Source organism: Apteryx mantelli, chromosome 2 (genome assembly GCF_036417845.1).
Source record: "Apteryx mantelli isolate bAptMan1 chromosome 2, bAptMan1.hap1, whole genome shotgun sequence".
Classification (NCBI taxonomy): Eukaryota; Metazoa; Chordata; class Aves; order Apterygiformes; family Apterygidae; genus Apteryx; species Apteryx mantelli.
Window position 1 is genome coordinate 67,111,651 of NC_089979.1, and position 20,764 is coordinate 67,132,414.

Here is a 20,764-nt window from a genome sequence, read left to right on the forward strand (position 1 = left end):
CAACCTGGCCTTAGAAGTTTTTTAATTTCAAAGATACAGTTCATTTAATTTATTCTGGCTGCACAAGCTAACAAACTAGTCAAGAAAGATGCTTAGTTCAGTTAGCAATGAGCTCTTCTCTACCTCCACCACCATCCACCTACCTCATCAAAGCTCTGGGTAGTTATCAATTCAGATGAAGGGGGAGGGAAGCCACTATTCTGGAGATAGTGTGTACCAGATTAAGACAACACTGTTAAGGGCATCACAATACTAAAGAAAAAAAGAATAACTGTCCTCTGCAGGTGCTCTGGTTAACTGCAAATGAAGAAAACAGCCATATAACCTAAAAAAAAAACACTGTAAAAGAGCTAGAGGAAAAGAAGGGTGGATGCTTCATAGGCATCACAAATTATTTTCTCAGCAGCAAGAAGACATTAGTGGAACATTCAAACAATTCTGTGCAGTGCTTTTAGGCTACCCTTTTTGTTGAAGAAGAAATCCAGCAAACCACAGGACTTGCAACAGACACATCTGCATAGATCAGTATCACTTGCTGGTATAGCAAGGCTTGCACAGGGAAACAGACTAGACTAGCTACGCCCATGAAATGGAGATGCCTAAAACTTAAGATGGCTTTGGTGCTGGGCAGAGTGGTCAGTGTGACAATGCTATAAATAAATTAATGTCAAAGGACTCCACAGCCATAGAGGGCCAGTAAAATTCATATGTTTATTAGGTTAAACCTCTGGTGCACGTCAAGAGCAACAAAATTACTAGCAACTTACAAGTGTGTGGTGGCCCATGTGAAAGAAGCTGGTAGTTTCAGTCTGTTTGCTGATGGACAGGTGTCTTATAATACACACAGTCACCACAACTGGCATCTCAATTGAAGAGCCTCAGACAGACCAAGGACCAAAAGCTCTGACTGTAGAATACGAAGTCCAGAGACCACTATTATGCAGCCTTACTTGAATTAACTCCTCACACAAAAACAGAAAGAGGTTAGGAGCAGGGGGCATGCAGACGACAGTGAGAATTAAGGATGCTGCAAGCTCAGCTGCTGCACACTGCTGTCCAGCACAGCACATGCTAGCAAGGAAGGGATGCATCTGTGTTTAAGTGGCTGCACAATTCATACCAAAATCCTGTTTGATTTGGGCTCACATCCATCTCCAAGTACCATCCCCGGGACAGGATCAAGTGCCAGGAAAGTCCACAGAGAAACAGCTTTAACTTCAGTGGACCTTTAAACAGATACCTTGTAAACAAGATTTGCCTTTATCTCCTTCACTCAGATCAAGTGGCACAAAATTTCATAGACTCAGACTTAATGGTGCAGAATAACTAAATATAAAAGCTGATGCGGTATTATTTTGCTCTGTGTGTTGTACAACAGTAGCAAGGTGGGGTTATGGTATTTTGTGTCCTCTGACATTTGTTGAAAAGTTCTGCCAGTTAGAGAACATTGGGCTTGTCAGGAATGTCTCTACAGACTTTTTCCCAGCTTTTGTGAGATACCCCTAAGAGCAATAGCTGCAGGGGCAATCAAAGCAAAAGCTCTAATTGGCCTAGCTGTTTTTCTTTAAAGCAATAGGTTGTCTGTAGGCAGGGGGAAGAATTGCTCAGGATTAGTTAAGCACTTCCACATCATCTGTGGGTTCTGACTGACTGCACCTGACTGGCTCTGCTGACTGCACCAGCTTGGTTAGGATATCAGGATACCACAACAGTCAGACCTATCTTTTGGTCTCCAATCCCCATAGCTGTTCATTCTGGTTTTAAAGAGAGTTTTACTAAGAGATCCTACAGGTCACTGCTGGTTATATAATTATCTGAAGCACACTCTCGGATATCTGTTTTCCCATCTACTCTTCACTGTTTCTCACATTCTGAGCAGAGATTTTAAGATCTGAACTAGCTGAGATAGATTAGAAAGCAGGTGGCAAGACACCTAATTATTCTCCCCTGTATATGGCTTTTGTGTGGATTTATAAAACATCTGTGACCGTTCCATGGGCAGCTGTCCAAAATGCTCTGGAGAAGCCAACTTGATTCACCAGGGCTATTACCTCCATGCCTGTGCAACAACAGGCATGATGCTGTCGGACACTACTTTACTCAGGGGATGGCTTCTGTGCATCTGAAATAACAAACCTTGTTCCATACTGCATGCAGTTCTTTTTGTTGGACACACCACCAGTTACCTACAGTTTTTCTAATGGAGTTATATACATGGATCTTTAAACTACAAAACGCTTACTTAAGTGGTTAAGATGCTGTATAGCAGTGAAATACTTAATTGGAATGACAGCCTTAGGATACTTTTTGAATATAAATTACTTTCAGGCTTGCTTTTATTAAAGGACAAGTTTCCCTGAAACCAGTTATACAAAAAGAATATACAAAAGGAACTAAGGGGCAATTTTGCAAGACAGTTAGTCCAGATTTTGGCAAATTCATTCCAGTCTAAATCACTTTAAGTCTTATAAAACAATTCTATGCCTTGTACTTAATGAAGACTGCCAATATCTAAAAATATTAAGTCTTATATCCAGCTTGAAAGTTAGCAATAGCTTCCCAAGCACAATCTTTGCTTACAAGCAACCTATAAATCACAAGTCCATGAGAACTTGTAAATGATCACTATGATCAACTTTTGAAATCAAATTCCAACGAAAACACATTCTTTTTTTAATCATTTTTCTTCAAGACGCACATACTTTGAAAACCAAACCAATATAACAAATATTTTTCACAGAACTCTTCAATCACTTTCTTGAAAGTTAGTAAGCTATGAGGAACTAAAGCAACATATTTCCAAATACTGCAGCATACAAAGCACAGAGGAAAGTATACATTTTAGAAGGTACTGTGAATATTTTAAACACAATCAGGGAAAAACAGTACATAGCATCACACAGGCAGAGAGGGGCAATGCCATAAATGATAAAAATGGAAAGTATTTTTTACAGCCTGTAGCAAGTTGGTGTTCACCACAAGAAATGAAAGCAAATTTCGGTATATGAGTATTGCTCCTACGCAATATGGACGATGAAACCAGATTGGTCAGTCTCATTTTCTGCCCAATGTTATCAGATGTAATGAAGTGCTACATCAGAAGTATTATTGCATCAAAACAAAGAATCAATATTGAAGCTTCAAAATCTGACAAGGAAGATGTGGGTAATTTGTCACCTCTTTGAAGACCATATTCCTTTGTTTCACGGACAGCCAAAAAATGCCAAATTCACTTCAACAATGTGTTACTTAAACTGTTGAGATCCTGAACCTAAAAATGCTTACCTTTCATGTCTTATAGAAAAAGCTTTGTTTAATGAAATATTTGCAGCATTTGCTATAGGTTAACTAGGAAACACTTAAAATAAAACATTGTTATCAAAAGACAAACGCAACTACTGCAATTCAAGAAAATATAGCTTTTTAGAGATGATCAATGTTCACGTACATACGTGTGTATGTAAATATATATACATATATATATACACACAGACACACACGCACATATATATACACACACAAACAGGGAACTTCCAACAAAAAGGTCTCATGTCACAGCAGTTCCATGATTAAAGGTCAGAATAATGAATACCTGAACACAAATGCAACCCCCCAGTTTCCACCACAGAAATCTGGGGGAAAGATGAAGAGTGAGATCCAGAGGAGAAGCATTCCCATGTGACTTCAATGGACTTGAGAACAAACCCCAAGCATAGTGTGGATACACAGGCTGTGAACAAACCTAAATACAACCTGGCAAAGATGTAAATAACAAAGGAATTAACATAATAGATGCTTTCTAGGTCCGTGTTCCTCAACAGAAGCATTTAGTTGCAAGCAAACACTGCAGTAAGACCTTGAATGATAAGGCAATTAATAATAATCAACTCAGCTTCCAGACAGGTGGAACTTGCAATCTCTCCCCAGCTAAAAAGAATGGGGAGAAGTTTTAACACTTATTTTCCATGCTATTGGCACATAAAGCAGTATGTTGCATGCACAGCTGGAGAAATGTTCCTTTTAGTAGTAAGGGATGAACTGAACAATCCCATCCTCACACCAGCCACTACTGTTCCCATGCCACAGTAACTTCTGAGAGACTGCATGGTAAACCAGACTGGGAAACTGGTCCAGGTAAATATAATCCTTTATGCTTTTTGCAGGGGGTGGCTAGAGGAAGAAATAGCAACTTAGTTGTATTTAACCCAGACCAGCTCTGTTCACCATGCAACCCCACAAACAGATGCACCACCACAAGTGAGGGGGTGGTGTGCGGGCTGCCAAAACTACCACTACCAGAAGAAACTCTGACCTGAGGCTGCAGCTGAACTAGGCCATAACTAGTCTTCCTTCCTTTCTGATCATAATAATAAAATAAAGCAAGCTTCTATTTATTTTAGAGAACAACATCCTAGAGGAAACACATGCAGAAAGCTTCCAAATTACATCTCCCTTAGTCAATGCAACTGCACATTGCTTCAACTAAGAGCAGTCTTAAAATTCAGTATGTTTCAGAATTAACAAACATCAGGCACAAGTCAAGTGGACACTAGAATAAAGCCAACAGCCTAAGCTCTGCTTCACACTTCTAAGTTCAAAGTTGACCTTGAATTCACTGTTGACTTGATTTTTGGTTTTGACTGTGACATGTTAGGGAGACCTTTTGTTCAGCCTACCTACTGATTTGCCTGGGGGCAAGTGGAAATTTTGCAGTTTAAGGACTGAATCCACTGGAGACTTTGCACATGAAGAGAGTGAAAAGCAGATATTCCCAGCAGGTTCTGAGGAGCAGCATCAGCAATTGCCCCCTATTTTGCCATATTTGGTGAAAAGCAGAATGCAGGGAAGGAAGAAAAATTTTCAGGGGAACAAGTAGTTCCCAATATATATCAAAAGAGTAAGATTTTAAGGTACAGCATAGTCCAGCCACACTGCCCTCCTCCAAAGGTAAAGTGACATAAAGAGGAAAGCACAACAGTGAAACACAGAAGACTTTCAGCCTGGTCTCAACTCTTTCACTGCTCAAAATGACACAGCAAGTCAAGTCATTTCATCTCTTCAGGTCAGTTTCCCTTCCATGAAATGTGGAATAATACTTCATATTAAAGTGCTTGAGACCTGAAGATGCTGTGCTCTACTAGATGTAGTATATTAGGAAGCACTGGTTCCTCCCTCACCCCAAGCCTCAGTAATGCTGTTTTACATGGAAAGGGATTGCAGACATTTTGCACAACAACCTGCTGTACAGATTCAAGAAAGGAGCCCAGTATGAAGGAGGGCTGGTAGTGGGAAGATGGAGAAGGAATATTATTTATGTGATGCTTGAATTTCACACAGAAAAAAAACTTACCTTTACTATTAAATTAATAACACAATCTCATTATTGTGTTATATTGATTGACACTGCAATTGTCTCTTCCTTTGTCAGCTAGATTTCTTTGCTGTTGTAACAGCAGCAAGAATGAAATCTGTTCCTGAATCTCAAAACTACTGCTGTCAAACATTTCCAAAAGAAAATCAGTTTCAAACACCAATTGTACAGAATATGAAATTAACACCAGGATGACTGGAACAGTCAACTGCAAAATAAGAGTTTACCATGGAGTCCCCCACCCTTCTTACCTCAAGCATAGGGCGGGCACTGTCATGGATTGAAAGAATGTGCGTAATGTTATTCTTACTCAATTGCTCTACATCTCGGGCATCTGTGATAAAGGGAAAAAAGGAAGAGAATTTTTTTTTAATCTCTTGAAAGAGCCCACTCCCCTCTCCCTTGTGTATGTTGAAAATCACTATCATTGGTACATTTCTTCATAAAGCAAAAGCAAAGCAAAACCCCGAATGCAGCTGTTCTAGAACACCATCATCACAGGGGGAAGGGAAAAGAAACATTTGTAACTCCAAAACAAATGATAAACTATATAAAGAACGAGCTTAAGTGACTAAGGAATGTTTTCTTAAGTCAAAAGTTTCATGTATTTTGCATCTGAAATATAAGTCTGTGTGTATTTCTGTGTGCAGGTGACGGCCATCTGAACAAGTAGTCAGAGCCATACAAGAAACAGCTTACCTCCTCTGTACTCACAAATCCCCTTTCAGGAGATATATTCTCACTTGGGGGATTGATCTTGTGATATCCAAGTCTAAGGGGGGAAGCCAACCATATCACTTGAATTAAGAACTAACTGGGTCAACCAGTGACAGAACTGGATACTTATTTCTTGTGGACTAGCAGACAAAGAGGTGCATTTAGCCAACACATAGCATAGTTTTAAGTCTGAAAAGAGAGACTGGGAGGATGAAGATATCAAATGTATAAAAAAGAAAAACACTGCAGAAAGGAAGTGCAGTTGTAAAAAGGTGTCTCCTAAACCTTTAACCAAGGGGTTTCAAACATTCAAAACTGGAAAGCAGACTGAGGTGACTGAAAATTTTATGCTAGATATTGTGAAAATATGGTTTTGTTTCTATGAGAAAAAAGGTAAAATAGACTATCCGTAGTCATTGAGCAGCTTTCCCCATCCTTAGCCATTAGCATTGGCCATTACCTGAAAATTACCTCCAAGAACCACTAATACAGGTAAAAGCTAGTTTGTGTCCATTTACTTTTGACCTTTTCACTTGAGAATGGCACAACACATCATGGCAATTACAGCAGTGGTTTTGCGATGTGAACACCTGCCTTCCAAATCAGCCCATATGATCTGTTCACATTAGCCTGGTGGAACACACAAAAAAAGAGTACTGACCACAAAGGTTTCAAACCGGCTCTCTCTAGGTACAAAAATAACAATAGCATCACCTGTACATTCTTTATGTATGTGCAAGAGTTCAATCAGTATCTCTTGCTTCATCTTATTCTACTTCACTATAAAGTTTCAATGCCTTTTCTACCTCACAAAGAGGAATAGGACATTTAATTATATTGTCACATAGATGAGATCCACATGAGCACAATATTAAGCAATAAAACTTAAATCTAATCCAATTAAAAGGCTTCTCTAGGGCTAATAAAATGAAGAGAAGAGTCAAAACTGCATGGATTTCACATGCAGGGCAAGCTTGCATGACTAGTGCATAGGTGCCTCTGTTCAGGTCAGAATTAAAACAAATTCCATCTGAAACAGAATTAAATTCTATCATCACAGAACAATTTCAATTTCTTAAGAATTTCAGAGTGAGCATTTCAAAGAAGAAATGCTGACATTTGCTGAGAGACTTCCTTTAATCCACTAAACCTCCAGATTTATTAACGGTGTAGAGGACAATCTTGGTTTCTCAGAGAACACCTAAGCAGGCAAGGATTTGGAAGCCCCACAAAACATCCTAAATATGCTATCAGTGCTTCCTGTTCTCCAAAGTCTAGGGGCAGATTTCAGAGCCTGCTGGCTGGAATTCAGTGTTAATGCATACCTAGCACAACCAGACTCCAACCTCTAACTATATGTATGGACCAAATGGTAAGAAGCAGCTTGCCACACAAGACAAACAGCTTTAAAAGTGGATACAACCCAAATTAGAAGTTAACTGCTTTGATCCAGACTGGATGGCCTAATGGACATGTACAACTCAAATGGACTGAAAGATTTTAATTTTTCAGTTAATTAAAGACACTCAGGTGACATGAATTTCAACAAATCAAAACTGTACAATAAGACAGTGAGATTTCAGATACAGGCAGGGAATGGCTATCCTAGGGCTACATCCCAGGATAAGCAGCAGGGCCTAATATATTTAGGAAACATTCACTCAAATCACAGAATATAGAGGAGAAAGCTTCCCAGCCAGTGACTGTATTATCTGGATCTAAACCTTAAATAGTTTAAAAGGGGGAAATTCCCCATGTTCCCCCCAGTCCCCACCATAAGTCACTGCAGATAGCACAGGCAAAGCTGATTTCAATAGCAGCACAAATTAGACTTCTTGTCACTCACGGTCTTGTACCATAAGTTTTCAAAAAAATTAAGGCATTCTGCAGAGGACCACCAAAAGCCAGAAGAGTCACCATTAACACAGTAATTCTGAATTCTTTACTGTAGCATAGTGCTGTACAGCCACATGCAGGTTCACATTTCAAAATCACAGCATGATACATCTTATCTCAGGATTTAAAGAAACTTAGAGTCCATCTAGCACATCCATAAGGATCCCTCACGCATGGGATTATTCTTCATAGTAGGTTACCTAACATTTTGTTTTATGCGGTGAAAAACTTCCCAGCTGATGGGGGCTTTTGAGTATAGCCTTCAGGAAACTCTCTCCTCAAAAAAAAGGATGCAATTCACACAAGGGAAGTCTTCCTCCTTCCCTCACATGCTCATATTTAGCTTTTCTTTTCTCACTTAATTTTATACTGCTACTGCTAGCTCTAATCTCTACTCATATGCTGAGAGCTACAGACACTTAAACATAAAAGCAGAGTCATTGAAATGGGACTGGTGGAATCTGAACTCATTTCCCTGTAGCACTGAAGTCTTCCTGTGTGATTGGGGAAGCAAATCACTTAATATATTGCACTTCAGTCCCCCACACGCCAAAGGGAGACAATACCTCTCCAATGGTATTGTTCTCCTGATAAAACACATTAATGACTGCAGAACTCTAATACTACAGTGACAAAGTCTCATATTTACATATAGTCATCCTCTATTATCTTTTCGAATTCCATAGAGATACAAGGTGATAAATAAAGATTTCTCCCTTACTGAAATAGGAAGGCTGTAGGTATGGCCTTTGGTATCAGTAGATAACTCTACTGATAACAGCAAAATACCAAACCAGAAAAGGAAAAAAAACATTACAGTGATATGGGTCTGTATCCGCAACATTTAACTGCAACTCATCTGTGAACTTAGAAGATGAAAAATCTCCACAAAATATAAATGAATTCAGTTTGTTCATTTTTGTCACCTTTTCTCCCATTAGCTAGCTATCTCAAACTAAAGACGTCCTTGCTCCTTCAAATGCACAATTTTGACTTTGTTGTTAGTGGAAAAAGCAGGCACACTCTTATAACATGGTAAGCTAACCAGTATTAGGTTTTTGGTATTAAATTTTAGGTTATATATGTAAAAAAGGTAACAATTGCTTGGAGAAAACAAGTTAGCCTAGGAAGTACAACAGCATTAAGTTTCAACCTGCAGATATATAGAGATTAAGGACAGTTTCATCATCACTACATTTTTAAATAGAATGTATTTTCTTCTACACTTTATCTTCTGCTCTGGAGACAACTAGAGATAGACATTTAAAGGAGAACCTCATCTTCAGTGGTGCAAAGCACTAAGAGCTATCACTGAGAACGGCTTCCCAGCTGGAAAGCTGTGTTCCATTCACAGAGTTCAGTAGTTCCACATGTGCAGGAAAACACAAACACACAGCAAGCACCTGAACAAAAACTCCATCTCTCCTGTCCCCACTTCACAATACATTCTCATAAATATTTTGTCCCAACCTCTCAGAAGGACCTTTTCAGGGAGTGAGAAAGCTGGGGAGAAGGGTCCAGTGCTCTTTTTAATGCAAGTACCTAAAAGATGTCTTTCTTTAAAAGATGAACCTGAAAAAGGGAGTGGTCTCTTCATCCTCTCCTGTTTTCAATACCTGAAACAAAACCTTAGAAAAGGGAACTTTTCTTAAAAGAACAAAGAAGCTGATAACAGGAATTAAACGGATCTAGAAACACAGCAGAATCACTTGGTGGACACTATCTTTTCATACTCAGTAACAGGAAGAGTAGAAACTTTCCCAAGTCTCTCCAGCTCATCCACAACACCACTGGAGTCTTTGGTGGAATTAAACCTCATATTGTGGCTTTCCCTTTCAAATCAAAAAGCCCCCAAATATTTCATTGGAAAAACCTGAATCTTCCAAATACAACTACAAGGAAGGAAGGACACAAGCTCTTCAATAAACAAGGTAGAAACGCTCTTGGGTCTCTAGCACTGACTGCTGTGAAACTTTCTCTTTGGAACCAAACAACCACTCATTCAAAACCTCATATCAGAAGAAATAATATTTTTTCTATTCATGCAGAGAAAGAGGCAAAAAAATGCCCTGCCATATCAGTCTATTAGGGAACAAAGCACTTATTTTTATCATGAGCACAGATGCCTTTCAAGGGACATCAGGTTTCCAGTGCTGAAAAGATGCACACTGCTATGCAATCCCACAAAAAATTCTGTCTTCTGAGGGGTTTGCAGGATTGAATTTCATCTGAAAGGAACAACTGCAAGAAACCAAAATCACCCTGAACTGGAACAGGGAAAAAGAGTCTGGGTAGTGCTCTCTCTTTCCCTCCCCTCATTTTTCTCCCCTAGTGCTGCTCCCGCCTTCCCCTGCTATTCCTGAGAAATAACTCCTCAGGAACTTTTGCTGCAGAAGCCTGAGAGATCCATTTCCTTCTGGGTTCTCAAACTAAACTCACTCTTGGTATTTTGTATGGACAGCAGTGGTTCTTCTTGAATTTTTCTGCCCTCTAGCTGTGCAATCTCAGACTCACCTCAGGAACACAGCACAATTTTAATGTGCCACTGATGAGTAGCATCATACTTATAAATCTTACAATAAACATTTAAGCACAAGTCTAGATCTGTCCTTTTTCAGGAAAATTCTGTAAAAACATACTTTGGTCTTGTAGATTCAGTGGCATTTCAGCATGTACTTTGGTGCTTTCCATAATGAGGATTACGTGTAACTTTCAATCCTAAAGACTCTAAGGTGTTTATGAAAACCCCTCACACTGCATGTGTCTGAAGGCTTGTGCAGCAGCCCACAAACCAACTCCCATTTCTGCCACAGATTTGTTCTGCAATAGTCTTTGTGCCTCAGTTTACCCGTGAATTAAATGAAGAGAAGTTTGCATGTCCTCTCCCACAGACTATGTGTTAATTAGGCCTAGACAGACGCTCAGAAGCCCTATATGTAGAATAAAAATATGACTGAATATTGGATAATAATGCCACAATCAGCTGTTGAATGCCTCCTCCACGCATTGTTCCTCCAGGATTACATATTTAACATCCTTTAATATCCTGCTTTCATTTAGAAGGAAGAGGGCACCAATCTGAAACAACCATGCCTCTTTCCCCAGAGGTTTTCCATACAACAGAGAGAGATGAGTGTGCAAAGAATGGTATTTCGATAACCTAGCTATGGAAAAACTGCCTGCCTGGGCTCCCTGTATAGTCAATGGAGAAAGGAGGAGAGACTATCCTGCAGAGGGCAGATCAGAGCATTGCAGAGAGATTCCTTTCTGACTCCCTTTCTGGGGGCAGCTCTCTCCTCTCTGGCAGCCACACAGACACAGAGGGTGAACAGATGCCTCAGTATGTCTCTGGGTGAGATGCGTAACGTCAGGGATTCAGTGTTATTCCTCTTACTGACCAGATGCAACTCTATTCAATTATAGCTATCAGTTGCAAGAAGAAATATCCAGACTGCTCAACAAGGATGCATTACAGAAATTCATTTTCTAAACCCATGACTTTAAAAGTAGCTAGACATTTCAGCTACCCAGATCGGGATATTCTAACCAAGCCCAATTGCAAATGCTACTGTGTATTTCTCAGCAATGATCCCCTTTATGGAAGACTCAAAAATCATTAGTCACTTTTTGAAAGAGTGCCACAAATCAGAACATGCCCCAAGAACATGGTAATCAGATTCCTCCAGAAAAAGACACTAGTGATAAACCAACAGTCTGTTCCAAAATGGGATGACTTCACTGCACAGACAGCTCATTGCAATTGTTCTTAGGGGAGTGGAGGGCAGAAAAGGCCAAAATTATAAAAAATTGCTTTTATATTAGTGAAGTGCTGTAACAGTAATCTTCTCTCTTCCTCCTCAGATACAGTCGGTAATTTGAGATATAATAACAGATACTCACAATGGTGGAACATAATGATTAAACGCAATGCAAGCAAAGGTCATAGCAATAAATAAATGAACATTTGCTTTGTTTGTTTGTTTTTTAATTAATGTAAGAACAGACTCCATAACACAGACATTTAGATCAAAACTAACCCATCCTCTCTCTCTTTTAAGGAGGTAGCTGAAGCATTTCAGCCTCTGCTTACTTTCAGCCAGACTTACACTGCCTGCTCAACCCACTTTCATGAGCACACCACCACTTTGAGCATAGAAGTGACCTGCCACACCATTTATGGACCATTTGCAACGCACACAGCTGAATGGCCAGAGCAGCCCAAGCAAGAGGGTCACAGGCACTGGGGTTGGCAGAGATGCTGACTCACTCTGCAACCTCGGCCAACTCCCCTCAGCTGGTCAAATTGTTCATCAGCTGAAAACAGAACCGCACCAAGAAACAGATGCTCCGGCTGAGTTTCACTCCCTTGGGCGGACTGTCAAAGGCTGACTGGCAGGGTTGCCACAGCAAGAAGGAGAGATTCAGAGCCATGTTCACTGGGTCCATCCTGCCCACTCCACCAGGCAGTCTGAAACCTGAAGGCATCTACTATTAAACACCCTCCCATCCTTCCTCTCTCCCACTTTACTTGATTAAATAAATAAATCAAAATAAAAAATAGGCTTGGTCCAAGAGTCTACACTGACTGACCTTGTTCAGTCATAACAGACCACGTATATGGAAGGGCATGATATTGCAGTCGCCCCTGTGAGTCCTGCCTCACTATCACACCCAAGCACAGAAAATACTGGGTCTATGTATATCAAAACAACTAACAGGCACAATCCATTTCCTTCTGAGTAGGCATAGTGGGAACTGTTGTTAACAGAGTGTTTTGAGAACAGGTCATCTGGATGTCTATATAAAGTTTTCTGTTTTTTCTAAATATGGTTCTGTCATTCTTTAAAAAAAAAGTAAACCTCATGCAAAAGGGAAAAAAATCCAGAGAGATGAGAGTCTTACATCTGCAGCATGGATAGTGTATCAGTGGTCAGAAAGCAATCTACAGACCTATCAGTCTCACAAGCAGTGATAACAGAACTCCTTAGCAGTTGTTATAAATAACCAGCATAATGAAAGCAATGAGCAGGAGGCATACTAAACCTTTACTTATAAGGAGGGCTTGAAATAAGCCTTATGAAGAATCTGTCTGGCTCACATGCTTGTCTGCTAAGCACAGGACTCATTTAAAAGAGGCTAGTGTTTAGGAATTCTAGCTGAAGCACGCTCCGAGGAGATGGTGTTCCTTTTTCTTTTCTTAAAGTACTTGCAGCACAGCACATGGATGAGAGAGCAAACAAATTCTTCTTTAAGTGGTACCAGGTGAATCCAGAAATGAAGCAAGATGGGGTTAAAGAAGCTGCACAGATGTTAGAGAATTCTGTAGGCCTGTGAAACAATACCTTAAGACCCCTGTTAAGTAACCCTAGAGATAATGATAAAACTAATCTTACCTTTAAAGTTGCCAATGAACAAGCCAGGCAGAATCTGTGAGAAAGAAATATAGTATCAAATATAGATATCTTGTGGTAACACAATTTGACAAAGTTCAATTTGCATACAGGATGGAACATACTACTTTAGCAGCAGACTATTGTCAAATGCAATCTAAAAAGTGCTGACAACATTTTGTGCATCTTTGCAGCCTTCTCAAACTGCATTACTCTAGGTATGCTGCACTCTGAAAGCTTTCATTGAGAACCAGTTGTTAATCATGTCGGACTCTCACATAGTGGTCTCTCTCCAAGGGTATCGAAAGTGTTTTACACATATGAAGTAGGCCTCACAACTTGCCCCTCCCCCTGCCCCCTGCTGTATGATAAGAGTTACCCTTATTTAACTAGTGATGAAACTTCAGACAGAAAAGGTAAGTGATTTGCCTAAAGTTGCTAAGCAAGCTGGACAAAGCACTGCAAAATATAAAATCCAGCAAATCGCTTAAAGTGCAAAGCCATGCAAGTCAGGGCCACAGCACTCTCACGCTCTTACACAGAGGAAATCACTGCAAACAGCTACTTGTGTATTCACATAGAATGAGAATTGATGAAAGTCCGTGAGTTGCATTTTCCTCTCCCAGATCTACCCACTCACATCAACACTCCTAGAAGACTGCACTGTTCTCAGTTACATGACTTTCTTTAACTTGCGAGTTTCAAGCTCAGCCTGAGGACCAGCCCTGGGCAGCCCAAGGACACGTGTGCACACACACAGGCGGGTGAACACTGCGATGCTACCCCTCCCACCCTTTCATATCCCTCCCAACTTGGAAACAGCACCGAGGACACACTCAAAAAGAAAAAAAGCAAAAAAAAAAGCACACACTTTCTGGCCACAAATTTTGTTCTCTGCCACCTGGAAATCTCTGACCCACACCCACATCCTTTGAAGAGACTAAAATTGTGGCAGCGTGATCGTATGATCCATTTTTCTTCGGTGCATGCAGAGCATACCACCAATACAGATATGTCAGCACTAACTTCCTAAAGCCTTAGCAACACCCAAATGTCTTCACAACAGCAGCAACAATCTCTTGAGTGCAGCTATTTAAAGGGAAAACTCCACCCATTTTGCTCGGTCCAGCAGCCTAGAAATTCCAAAAGTCATGAAGGACTTTTCACCAGGGATTATCAGTCAAGCCTCTGCCTCACAGCAACCTGCCTGTTGAAAGGCAACCCAGCTTACCACACTAAGGTTAGCAAGCCAACAGAAGGGCCTGTAAAATAGCTTCAGATCTGCCTTAATGCTATGGGTTGCATCTGGTAATAACATAGTGTTCACTATTACCTTACTAGCCTTACAGAAAAAAGAGAATCTCCAGCAAATCACACACCCCCGGTAGCTTTGGGTTGTGCAAACCTTCCTCTTCCTCAGCTTTGCTGGGTGATCTATCACCATGTACCATATCACATCAGCTCTGACCACGGGGCACAATTCTGCAAACATTATTAAAAGAAGACTTCTCTGTGGCCCTTGCAACACCCTGAACTACTTACAAAGCCAAAGAGTATTCATGCATACTTTTCTTGGTTTTGCCATTCAGTCTTGGAAGGAAATTCAGAAAACCCATATAATTAAGGACTAGAAGACAACACAAACTACAGGAAAAAAAAAAAAAAGTTTCTTTAATTCTGTACAAACAGGGACCTGTAAGTTTTGCACAGATAAGCCCATACACCTTTACCCATTTTTTCTTCCCTCTTCATTTTTCATTTGTAAATATTCAACTTTTCTGTAAAAGTGGGAGGGGGAAAAAAAAAAAAGAGCAGGATAATTTCCATTGATGGGGTATCAAGCAGGGAAAAGCATCCTGGCAACTTCCTGTTGTCCCTTTCCACATGGACAAGGGTCACAGTTTTATGGACCAATTTATTAGTTTAAGCATGCTTGCAGCTCTGACTCTGCTAGACCCTCAAAGGCCACCACCTCAGGTGAGGAATCAGTAGCCAGCAGCTGCTCTAAAGAGCAGACTACCTGAGAACCACTGCTAAGGGCCAAAATCTGCGGACAAAACAGGCTCTAAAGCAAAAAAATGAGTCTAACTGGCAAACAATTTCACCAACAAGCTCACAAGTTCACCCTAGCCAGCTCCCTCAACTTAAGCTTTAAAAAGAAAAAAGAGAGATTAAAAAAAAAAAAAAAAAAAAAAGCCTTTCTGATATTTTTAAACAGCAGTCTGGTATTTCCTATCTGTAGCATGAATCTCAAATCACAACAGCCTACTGTGGGCTACAGCATTTTAGACTCCAAGACATTATTTCTGCATCAAGTACATGCTCTCAAGAGAGGACGAAAGTTTAAATTCCAGTCACAGTCATTAAGGTTAGACATTACAAATTAAAGAGATACCAAGAAACACTAGGGGAGGAAGGGTCTTAAAAAAGAGGATTTTTCGACTGTTGTTGAAGGAGGAAAAATCCAGAAGTTTGTGCATAATGAAGCAACATTGTATGCTAGATAGAAAATTAGGACACCATGCAACCATGGACAGATGCTACCCCTGTTGTCCTAGTCATTCTAGAAGCAAGAAACATTACTATGGGTGAAAGCTACCTGGAAAGAAGTGAATCTTCATACAGTGCTGACTAATACTTCAGATCTAGACTATGGCTGGGAACTTTCAGCCGTGTCATCTCACACTGCCATCAGTAACTGCAACTTGAAGCTACAAAAAATGAAGGCCGATGGCTGCTAGGGGTGTGTGAGAGAGAAGGGGCGGGAGGCAGAAGAGAAAAAATAAGGTGGTTGTTTTTGTGCACTTTTCAACCACTGCTTTATGAATAAAAACAGTAGCCTCTTTATATCATCCGAAACATTGAGAAAATGATCACGAACTAAATAACAGATGTACGAGACTGCACAACCAAGCAACAAGGACAACAACGCCTGTCTTCGTTCTCATCTCTTTCGTGAGAACAGCTAATGGATACCCCGCACAAAGGTAAAGCCCTGCAATGGACAGCTAACACTTTGTATCAGTCCTCTTGGAAGATACGCTTCTCTCGAATATGGTTAAATGGCTACTTTGTCATTGTTTTCTATATAGACACACACTTAGTATAAAGTAGCAAACTCCTTGCCCAACGTTACTTCTAGTTGCGGTAGTATCAACTGATGCTCTGGACACATGACTTCCTTGGGACAAGTTCATTGTAGTTGATTGAGTTTTCTGTGGAGATGGCAAGAAATTGCAGAACACACTCAGGACCAGGTCAGCCCGCCTTATCAGGCAGCACAGGAGAGTCACACAGATCAGTGAGATGGATTTGCTGCTGATGTAAATTGGCACGGCTTCACTGACTTCCATAGAACTATTTGCATCAGCTGTAACTATCCACACTGATTTGCATTTCTTATGAATCAGCCTCTACAACGAAAATGGCTTATCGGCCATTTTTGTAGAGATAACACTCAACTCACCCCTTCAAAAAGGGTCTGTATGAATAATGGGCGTTTAACTGCATCAGGACAAGCAAGGACTAAATCCCAGGAAAAACTCTTCACTAAGCATATCTTGTTCACAGAGAATCAAATCTAAGTACTACAATCTCTAGCATCATCTCAGCTGCTAGCCCTCAGCTCCAGGAAAACATCTTTATAATTTTCAACCACAGACTTCAACTTGAACTTTGAATACAAGTCAAGCTTAGACATTAAATGTGAAGACAAATCAGGACACCAGAACAATTTCCTAACAGTCAGATCCTATTATTCATTCTGTACTTTAAAGATTAAAAAAAAAAAAAAAGTAAAAAAAAAAAAAGTAAAAAAGGTAAGGCACTGAAAATTAATTGTAGTTAAGCAGTAAGTTTGAAGTCAAAGCATGTTCACTAGCCAACTCCCCTTTTCCGAGTAGAATGAGAACAGTATTATGAACTTCAGTTTAATCTGGAAAAAAATCAGGAGGCCTGGATGGGCTTCAGAAAAAAAAAAGAAAAAAAAAACTCAAAAAACCCAAGCACAGCTAATTTTACAAATAAGAAAATTAACAACAAAAGAAAATCCCCCCCACAGAGTATGCCAGGCCTCCAGCCCTCCTATCAGCACTAATGGCCACATAAAGTCAGGTGCAATTACTGTTTGCTATGAAATACATCACTATCCTGTTACAGAAGAATAGGAGGGGACCATGCCACTGAGAAAGGCTCAGCATCCAAGAGCAGCAACAGCAGCTGTAGCAATCTCTAGAGCTTTTCCTTACCATACCCATTACAGGTCACAACTACTCCTCTTCCCCTGGCTTTAGTACAAAGAGATTCTCTTAAATGAAATAATCTACCATTGGTTAAGCTGTTTATTTTCTTCTATAATTTGCATATAGCTCTATGACAAAAAGCACTGCTTTTGGTAACTAAGGTAATTTGTATTGATTAGACTACACTGAGTCAAGGAAATACCTCCAAACAGTGGCAGTCATGATTCCACCTCTCTCTTTGCCCCTCCGGTTATTGCTGACTCACAAGATCAAAAGGAACAGATGATCCAGGGGCACATTCTGAAGGGGGCTCGTACAAGACCTACACTCGGGACCCCTACAAAAATAAACCCTGATGGCCAGTACCTAACATTGTTATAGCCTCCTTAGAGGAGCCAACTCTTCCAGAATTGCAGAACATTTCAGCGTCCTGATGAAAGCAGTAAGAAGGCAGGAGAAAAAAATCAAGGTAGTGCTATGCTTGTCCTGAAAGCTCCAGCTGGTACATGTCAGGGCAAGACATAACAGAATTAAATTGATCAAACTTACAAGTCACAGATCACCAATTCCTGCTCACGTGGTACTACAGCAAGATGTGCTGCAGAGAAAGAGTGCTAAGTTTCAAAGAACTAAGAATTCCAAATTGCAACTTTAGCATCCCCTGTCAAAGCATCCAGAGTGACAGGATGATTTTTAACTTTCCAAAACAAACAAACAAGAAAAACTACAAAGATTTGAAAGAAGCCTCTCCAGTTGCGTTTCTTCCTTAGCAGCCACTCCTGGAAGAAGTATCTTCAAGGAGTGACTATATATCATGACATTGACCTCGGCCTTTCAGGGAGAAAATGGCAAGGACCACCAAGGGAAGTTCTATTCCTATCCACTAACACTAACTCAGTTAGATTAACCAGCCAGATCTTTCCTCCACCTAAAGTTTGCATTTCAATGTATCTATCCACTGAATGAAAAGACTTCACTTCTTTGATAGCTCACTAAGTACTCTGGATGTTCACCAGACTGACTTCCAGGGGACAAGGATGCTACACATACAAAACTTGTGAGCAGCCAGCTCTAGTTCTTCTGTTCCTTGTAGGATGCCACACTCAGAGTAAAGCTGCCCCCAAAGTACTCAAAGTGAGATGTGAGACAGAAGAGATGACTCAGCTCCTGTTCTTCATGGTAAGCTATATAAAAGGCTAGCTACCACCATGCTTTCAAACCTGGGTTTAAAACAGAGGTGGAGACGCTGAGACAAATCACGGTTGTCCTTTGATAAGCACCACAACATACCAGGGGAGTCAGTGCTTACAATAAGCCTCCACTGCCAAAAAGCCAACAGCCTTTACAGAGAAGATCCATCTTCCTTCCCCACTGCTATCTCCACTAGGCCAAGCGCTTTCCTGTCCCCCTGGAGCAAGAGAGGTGTATGCCCAACACCAAGCCCGGCCCACCAGCGACAACCAGTATGTTTGCTTGGGGCTCCTCGTTTTCAGAGCCCTTACTGCCACTCGCTAGTCAGTACGGGCAGACTGCGGCGGGGGAGCAGGCTAGTGCCTGCAGCTCTAGCTTGGGCACGGGGAGGCAAGCGACTGCGAAGTCGAGGATGTCCGTGCACTCGCCGCCTTCACCGGGCTCACAGCTCGGTGCCCAGGCTCCTGCCACGGGTCAGCCGGGCGCTCGGTCTGCCCAGGCCGAGGGCACCCGCCGCCCGCCGCCGCCAGGCCCCACTCGCGGGCACCTCGGGCAGCAGGTGGCCCTCGGCCGCCCCTGCGCGGGGGGGCCAGGCTGAGCCGGGGCTCACAACCCCCTGAAAAGCGCTGCCCGGTGTGTGCTGGGGGGGGGGGACACGGAGGAGAGGGCCGGGGCGAGCGCCGGCGGGGATTTCCAGGGCCCGGCGCGGCGGGAAGGGCCAGGCAGGCGGTGCGCAGCCCCGAGGGGCCGCCGCCATTAACCCCCGCCGCCGCGCCGCGCCGCGCCGGGCGGCCGTTGGGGCCGGCGGTTAGCGCCGGCGTGCGGGGCTGCGCCCGCCCGCGAGGGGAAGCCCGGGCGAGCACCAGCCCCGGGCAGAGCCCCGGCATCGGCGGCAGCCAAGAAGGAAGCGCGCCCCCGGGGAGACGTGCAGCCTTGGTCTTCTGCCCTTCCCCCTCGCCTCGGGGGGGGGGGGAAAAAAAAGTCAAAGTTAAAGAGAAAAACCTCTTCTGTTGTTGTTTTGGGTTTGTTTGTTTTTTTTAATCAGATGCCTAGGAACAACTTCAGCATCTGCTGTTTTCTGCATCGACGCAATTTAAGGCTGATTAGTACGAAACAAAGGAGGGGGAGACGCGGCATCCAGCGGGGAAGGACCGTGATCCTCAGAGATCTGCACCCGTTCAGCCTTGCCCGCGCACATGCACTCACACACAGAAATAACGATAAGCAGCGTTACCTTGTTCATCCCATTCCCCATGGCTTAAGCGACCTGCACTTTAGCACCGCAGGAGAAACTGTCGGCTGCAGGCTAATTAGCTGCCAGCAGCAGGTCAGCGTGCATGGGAGAGTGCTTGCCGGGGGTGACTGGGTATGAGCTTATTGTTAATTAGGATGGCTGCTGCAGCAGCGGCGGCTGTTGTTGTTGTTATTTGGAAGGGTTACGAGCATCTCCCCCCGCACGGGCTGGGGTTTCTCCCGGCTGCCGGGCGATTAGAGGCGGGTTTCCGCTCGGCCGCCCCCGGGACGAGCGAGCTGCCGCGGGGCTGCGCCTCCAGGAACTGCCTCCCGCGGCCGCCGCCCCCACGTGTGATCAAAGCCCCGGCGTGTCAGGCGCAGGCCGGCCTGGGGCTTGTAGTCCGCGCCGCCGCGAGCCGCACGCGGCGCCCGCACGCGGGGACTACATGTCCCAGCGGCCCCCGCGCCGCGGACCTGCCCCACCTGTAGCGCCCGGCGGCACCCGGCGGGCGCCCGGCGCGGCCTCGCCTCATTCCTGAAGGGATGAGTAAGCGGCAGCGGCGCCGGGTGTCTCCGCAGCAAGGGGCCGCACAACGCTGCATCCAGGCTGTGCCTCGGCAGCCGCACGCGCCGGGGGCTGCGAGTGCAGGGGAAACGGGAGGGCACAGTGCCGGCTCTGCGGGGCGGCCGGGGCAGCGATGGCCGTGCCCGCGGCCGGCTTTCGT

At 42.7% G+C, this 20,764-nt stretch overlaps 1 protein-coding gene across 1 annotated transcript in view; it reads right to left on the minus strand.

Moving 5' to 3' along the window:
- Window positions 1–20,341, minus strand: part of DUSP22 (dual specificity phosphatase 22) — a 43,667-nt gene extending 23,326 nt beyond the window's left edge. The window contains exons 1-3 of the mRNA XM_013942063.2: window positions 20,041–20,341; window positions 13,378–13,411; window positions 5,623–5,705 (exon numbers count right to left, since the gene is read on the minus strand). Of these exons, the coding sequence (XP_013797517.1) occupies window positions 5,623–5,705; window positions 13,378–13,411; window positions 20,041–20,061 (138 nt within the window). The 5' untranslated portion in view covers window positions 20,062–20,341. The remainder of the gene's footprint in view (window positions 1–5,622; window positions 5,706–13,377; window positions 13,412–20,040) is intronic.
- Between the last annotated feature and the right edge of the window lie 423 nt (window positions 20,342–20,764).